This window comes from Lygodium microphyllum, chromosome 12, assembly GCF_053477565.2.
Source record: "Lygodium microphyllum isolate KBCC chromosome 12, Lygodium_microphyllum_v1.1.10, whole genome shotgun sequence".
NCBI classification, from domain to species: domain Eukaryota; kingdom Viridiplantae; phylum Streptophyta; class Polypodiopsida; order Schizaeales; family Lygodiaceae; genus Lygodium; species Lygodium microphyllum.
In genome coordinates, this window is record NC_141146.1 from 43,418,226 (window position 1) to 43,425,259 (window position 7,034).

General features: G+C 40.9%; 1 protein-coding gene across 2 annotated transcripts in view; it reads right to left on the reverse strand.

The window, feature by feature from the left end:
* LOC148027686 (oxidoreductase, 2OG-Fe(II) oxygenase family protein) overlaps positions 1-6,348 on the reverse strand; it is a 67,775-nt gene extending 61,427 nt beyond the window's left edge. The window contains exon 1 of one of the 2 annotated variants that reach the window (XM_087689379.1): positions 6,140-6,347. In XM_087689379.1, the coding sequence (XP_087545505.1) occupies positions 6,140-6,255 (116 nt within the window). In that variant the 5' untranslated portion in view covers positions 6,256-6,347. Of the gene's footprint in view, positions 1-6,139 lie in introns of both variants that reach the window. The other variant, XM_087689380.1, reaches the window with a different exon arrangement.
* Between the last annotated feature and the right edge of the window lie 686 nt (positions 6,349-7,034).

Sequence of the window (7,034 nt, forward strand, 5' to 3'; positions counted from 1 at the left end):
GAGACAAGAAATGGGAACTCCAATAGTCACAATGTGTGACCGAGCCTTCCTTTATTCAAACTGTCACTAAAAGAATAAAAAATAAACGGTGACGAGCGCCCGCCACCGCAGTGTGCAATGGCGGTGACTATCAGTGTAGTAATACACGGGTAGCTAGGCGGAGGCACCTTTACCCCCAACAGCTTCGGCACTTATATTCGATATCAATCTTTCTCCCCCATTGTACCTTCTCAAACACATTTTATGATTTCACTATCTTTGTACTAGGACGCTTGGGCAAGTGAACAATCTCCCCCCAAGGGACACTGTCCAAGTGACACCTATTGCGTGAGCATTTTTCAACATATAGCATACTATGCATCCCATTATGTAAAGCACCACTAGACAAATCCTTAGCTATTTTCACTGGCAAATTACACCACCATCCTTCTTCACATGATATTTCATCACCTTTTCCTCGTCATCAACATCCTCAAGTGGATGGGTAAGCTTATTGTTTTGTGATGTGTTGGATATATCATCCCTACTCCCGTCTTTTAGATAAAATAAACTTTTCACCAAAAAAACAACAAAAGCACAAGTTCAATGTGGTTCCATGCGCCTTTGTAGAGCTTGGTAGGTCACTGGACAACCGATGAGCACCCTTTGTTTGATACCCTATGCTCTCTAGGGTACTTAGTATCCCGAAACAACGTTATGGGGCTACCGAAATGGACCGGCCATTTCGGACCGAAACGAAAACGGCAAACCGGCGTTTCGGCATCCTACGGTCCGTTTCAGGGCACTCTAGCTCCCGCTACCGCCGTCGCCGCCTCCCCCTCCTCCTCCTCCTCTTCTTCTTCATCTTTTTCATCCTCCTCTTCTTCTTCATCTTCTTCATCCTCCTCTTCTTCATCTTATTCATCCTCTTCCTCTTCCTCCTCCTTCTCCTCCTCCTTCTCCTTTCTTTTCTTCCTCTTTCTCTTCTTCTTCTTCTTCTTCTTCTTTGTCTTTGTCTTCGTCTTTATCTTCATCTTCATCTTCCTCTTCCTCTTCTTTTTTCTCTTTTTCTTCTTCTTCTTCTTCTCCCCATTATCTAAAAGGCTAATCATGGCACCGGATCCATATTGGAAACACGTCACTCCAATCAAGGGATACGAGGGCTCCAGCGGATCAAAGAAGTGGCGATGCAACTATTGTGGATTGGAGAAATCGGGGAGCATAACACGCGTGAAAGACCACTTGGCATGCGTTCCCAACAAATACATCAAGCCTTGTTGTCTAGACTACAGTTGCTAGTTGTTCATTGATGTTGATACTTATTACCCAGTAGTTACTAGAGTCTAGAGACTAATACACAATGCTCAATGCTCATTGAACTTTGGAGTTTTAACTGATTATTCACATGACGTAGTTATATATATCATTGTATCTTGATTTCACTTATTATGCATCTTGATTCTTGTTTCATTGTTCTTGATGTCAGTCTCCATTGTTCTTGATGTCAGTCTTCATTGCTCTTTAGATCATAGATGATTCATGAGTTATAAATTATAATTCATTTGTTGCCTTAAGCCTTGAAAATTGAGTCCTAATTGTGTTAAGCTATCTTAAGTCTTAACCATTGAGTCTCGACTCTTCAATCTTTACTCGTGAGTCGTGACATGTGTAATGAATCATGATTTCAATCATATGACATGGACTCAAAACTTTTGTATAAAATTTGGGTACATGTTATAGGCATTGATATATTTATATACCCACATAATACTGTATTTATTTTAGTGTACAATCTGAAATGCCATTTTCCCGTTTCCAAAATTTGGCCGAAACTTCGATTTTCCCCGTTTCCGTTTCCCCCATTTCCGAAACTCCCCCATACTATGTTGGGGTGACTACATGGACTCCCTTGGTAAGATAACCATTACCTCTGTAGTGTTGGTAGGCCATTGGGCAGCCAACATGCACCCTTTGTCCAATGCCCTGGCTGCTTTGGAGTGGGACACCTTGAGTAAACATTATAGGCCTTCTCTTTTCAGCTCAGTTTTAGGTCTAAGAGAGGGTGTTGAGCTAAAATACACTTTACAGCTATTAGCATATTTAAACAGTCCCAAAACACGCTTAATTTATAAAAAAAATGCAAATTTTGTGCATAATTCGAGAGAGTTTCAATGGTTCCCCAAAAACACTAATTTTTGGGGCACCCTTCAACATCTCTAAATAGGCAGGCTGCCCACCATTCAGTCTCATCCTTTTGTACAGGTTTCTCACTCTACCCTGCAAATTTCAACTATCAATCACCTACCATTTGATGTCCAGCCATCACTAACTACAACCCATCACTATCCAACCCTAGGCAACCTGTTTACAGCCATCGCCCTACTATTTGGAGGTCTCCATTTGCTGCATCATCATAGCACTTGATCAACTTGCGTTTTCAATATCTAGTGCCATGCAACATGCTACTACCATCTCTCCCACCAAGCGATTGCTGCAGTACCTTCATTTTTGTTGTCCAAACAGGCTGTCTATATCAGCAAACACCTCTCCTCTTGTCATCAAACAGTTCTCTGCCTCAGATGACCAAATTTCAGCCTTCTCTGGTGGTACACTACTGTGTTTACCAAATTTCAGCCTTCGACTGCTGTGTTTTGGTCACCAGCCTCCTGCCCTTCATTATTTGGTACTTTCTCATCTCCAATTGGTGGTCAAAGCACTTGGGATCCATCTACAATAGACGTCACTTTGCAACACTCCATTGCTTTGCCCTTGGGCATTTTATATATTGTTACATTCATTTACAATATTCATTCACTTTAAAGTTTCTTCTCTTTGTGTTTGCCTTTTTGTTTGAGTTTTGAGTTTTGTATTTTGCATGTTTGCGCTTAGGGTTTGAGTTTTGCTTGTCACTGTCTGAGTCTTTGTATTTCAGTCTTAGTCGAACATGCTATGTTTCCTCGGTGCAAACCCTAGCATATCTTCATAGTGCATACCTCAACCAATTGCTCTTGCATGTCCTTAATTTAAGCTTGGAGAATCACCACTAGTAACGAATCACCATCATATTTTAAGGAAGAAGACACTTCGAGATGTTGCTATGCAGATGTTCTAGTTCAGAAGTAGCTAGACAAGCATCCCCCATGCATTGAGGTTCCATAGAAACGGGTGCATTGAAAGAAGGTACACCATGAGAAGTCATGGTGTTGGTAAGAGAGAGAAGCATAGAGAAGGGCAAAAGTTTGGAGAGAGAGAAAGGTATGAGAATTTAGAGATCAACTAGTGCAAAAGAGGAGAGCATAATATAATAAAGAAAGTTTGCATTTAATGTTGAACTCGCCTTTTTTTCTTTTTCAAGTGTAAACGAGGGGACAGCCTAAGGGGCTTGCTTCAGGTTTAATAAAGGCACCTTAGACCAAATTGATCTAAAAGCATCAATGCACTAATAATAAGAGGGAGATCAATGAGAAAACGTAAAAACAGAAAGGACACACAGCATATCGAGGACACGCCAATCATCAAGAAGCTCATGGACTACTACACTAATCCACAACCTGCCACACTAGCCCATCTTGGGGCTACCAACAATCTATTAAAACAAATTGTCTCCTTCTCTTGCTATGTGAGTCTATCAGCTCTGTGTGTGTGTGCGTGTATGTGTGTGTATATGTAGTCAGCTCCCCCCTAAACTACATCTACCTCTCTCCAATGTGACTATATTTTAACAATCTCTCTCCTTTCGTCTCTCCACTTATCATGCCTGTCTCTTCACGACTATTTTAACAATCTTTCTCTCTCCATGACTATACTATATACAATCTCTCTCTCTCTCTCCATTCAATATCTTCAATTTTCTCTATCCACAACTAAATTTCAAATCTCTCTCTCTCTCTCTCTCTCTCTCTCTCTCTCTCTCTCTCTCTCTCTCTCTCTCTCTCTCTCTCTCCCCCCGTGATGGAAAACTCTCAACAAAACTTTCTCTCACCACAACAATAATATCAAATTGACAAGACAAGTTGTTCCAACGTTAAATAATATATCATTAAAATTCAATAATAACATTAATGTAATCAATAAATGTTAAACTAACAATAACGTTGAATGTCACAACAACATTAAAATTATAACATTAACATTAAGTATTAAATTGAAGAAAATTATTGTTAATTAAAATTCTAATGTCTATTCGAGCTAAAAGAATTCAACTTTCAACAATGGTTTGCCATAGCCCTAGAGTGGCAACTCCTTGGACTCAAATCATTAGAACCATTGAAAAAACTTGCGCACAAGCATCACCCCCCACACAACATCTGAACACATTACTAAACAAGAAACATACCTTGTCATTGTACTCACCAGCCACAACATGTGCCCCCCTCCATACATGCACACTTCTCCCACTAGCAATGTCTCATACCACCCTTAACGAGATAAAGGCATACCTATGAGGTATGAACTATCATGGTTCCCTAAGCAAAAGTGGTTTTGTACACATCATCGAATCTCGCATTCAATTGCACATCAATCCTATGATATCAATGAAACATCCCCCAAGGATCCAACTTACACACAAGACACAACACAAGCCATATCCACGAATAAAAGAAACTGGACATTAGACTCACCTCCCAATCATAAAGCCAAACAAGCTCACCCCCGAGCCCAAGAGCTAGCAACACTACCAATCACAACCACATCCCAAGGGTTAGCATTCCATAACACCAACCCACATCATCCCAATGTATGAATGCATTGACCAACAAGCCAAGAGTCCAAGAGTAATGATCACACATTAAATGTGCACAATAGGGCCTTGAGTCCTATAAATAGGACTCAGCTGCCCTAATCCCAAAAAGTGCCCTTAGTGCATTCGCACTAAGTCACTTCATGGCCACTATGACCAATGCTACTAGCACCCATCCAGATATCCAAGGACGTAACATTTTCTAAGAACTAGTTTGTGACGAGCATGGAGATTCAACTATTTCTAGTCTTTATAGTCTTGAATTGGTACACCTTGATAGTGGCTTGATCACCCACTACTTGGATATCCGTGGTCCTACCTGATTATCATTGTTGTATATACTATGATGACTCCTTAATCATTGTATATTGTATTGTGCTAATCACCTATCATCTGAGTGAGGGTATAAGCAAAGTACATATCCTAGCTGACAAAGTTTACTGCCAAAGTCTATGTTTTATTTTATGCCAAACGCATTAAATGCTGGTTGACTCATATTTGGGGTTGTATTCATTGCTAGCCAACGAGTCATTATTGTTGTGCTACCTTTTACCTATTTATAGGCAGCCTCTCCTTTGCAGTACACATACAAATACAAGCACATTGCTTTCATTGGAGAGAGGGAGACTGCAGCACTCTACTAGTTGCCTGCAGCCCATGCCATTGGTATATGGATTCCATTTCCCAAGTCTATTCTCTCTATGTTCATTGTGTTCCCATTGTTCTTTTATGTTCTTTGTGTTTACAATGGATCTATCAGCACTGTCTATTTGCTTCTGTTGCTCCACACTTTTCTAACAAAAGGGTGTAATTGACTAGATATACAATCCAAAGGGGTCCCTAATGTAGTCTTTGGAACATCCTCGTGTACAATACAAATTTGATCATTGCCACTTCTGAGCCAGTATGGCTGAAACACACAACTCCCCCTATTGTATTTACGTACACCATCAGTTTCTTATTAGGGTCGGCACATGCTCCTACTTGTTATCTTACTTAAAGCTCAATAGTCCATACATGCAAAGAGATCCTGCTTTCGTGGAGCTAGAAGCAGCTGGTGTGATCAGGCCCCTTTTCCAGCAAACTTATTCACTTGTGATCTCCCATGTATGAGGCCAATTGTGAGAGACTGATTTGGTAAGGTGCTCGGTTAGAAGGAAAGTCCCCGTGATATCAGCAGCTTCTCTGTCTATTGAATCTTAATTTAAATAACATGGCTTTGGACGCAGGATCTCTTTCTCAACCTGAATCTAATTAATGTTCCACCCGAGCAGCACATGGAAAACAAAGTCTTTTGACGCGTTTCATGGAGGTGCTATCGCTTGCAAATTAGAGAAATACGTTTAAGCATAACTGTCTTGAGTATGTGCACATGTACTACGATAAACTGGGAGGGAGCAAAGATGAAGGAGGCCTCACCGATGCTTGAATCCACGAGTGAAGGAGGCACGCTGCTTGTAATGCTTGTAGCGCTTCTCAGCTCTGCGGAAAGCTGTGCGTGCGGCATCGCCCGCTTGAGCATCCACGTACCCCATTGCCGCACTGCGATAGGGCACTGACGAGACACAACGAAGGCCCGCAAATATACATTACATCGCAGAATGGCCTCTTCGTGCAAAACACAATCGAATACATTATAAAGTCTCGTTTATGGGGCAAATTTACACCGCAAAAAGCGATGCATCAACCCTCTCTTTTTTTTAATAATGCGAGACTAAGGAAGGGCACCTACAAGTTCCTCACAAGGAACTCCCAAACTTGAAGTCTAAAACAAGTAAGCATATCCATCTACATAGAGTATTTCTTCATACAAGCCAAAGCCACTTTGAAACTATGCTCTCTTCTCATCACGCACCTTAGGGAAGCCCAGATGGTCGCTCTAAGGGATGGCCAATCCTCCACCATCTCCTTCCATTCGAACACCCTTACAAACACTCTTTCATTCCTTTCTATCTATATCTACGCAATTGTCACTCCTCTAAGCAGATTCCAAAGCTTTAAAGATTCCTAACTTAGACTCGCTACACCTCCAAACAAAATAACTTTTTGTGTTATATTCGAGTCAAAATCAACTGCATCTATCCATCTCTTAAACTTGTTCCGAACTTGTTTAATTTGTTTGCACTCCCAAAATAGATGACTTGTACTCTCGGATTCTCTTTTACATGGTACACAAATAGGAGACTTCCTAAAGATTTTGGTAAGCCTCTCTTTTGTGGGAAGCTTATTGGCTACGACTTCCAAAGAAGCAGATTTATTCGAGCTAAAGGGGTGGTTGTCTAGACTTTCTTCTTCCAAGTCTTGAGCTTGGTCT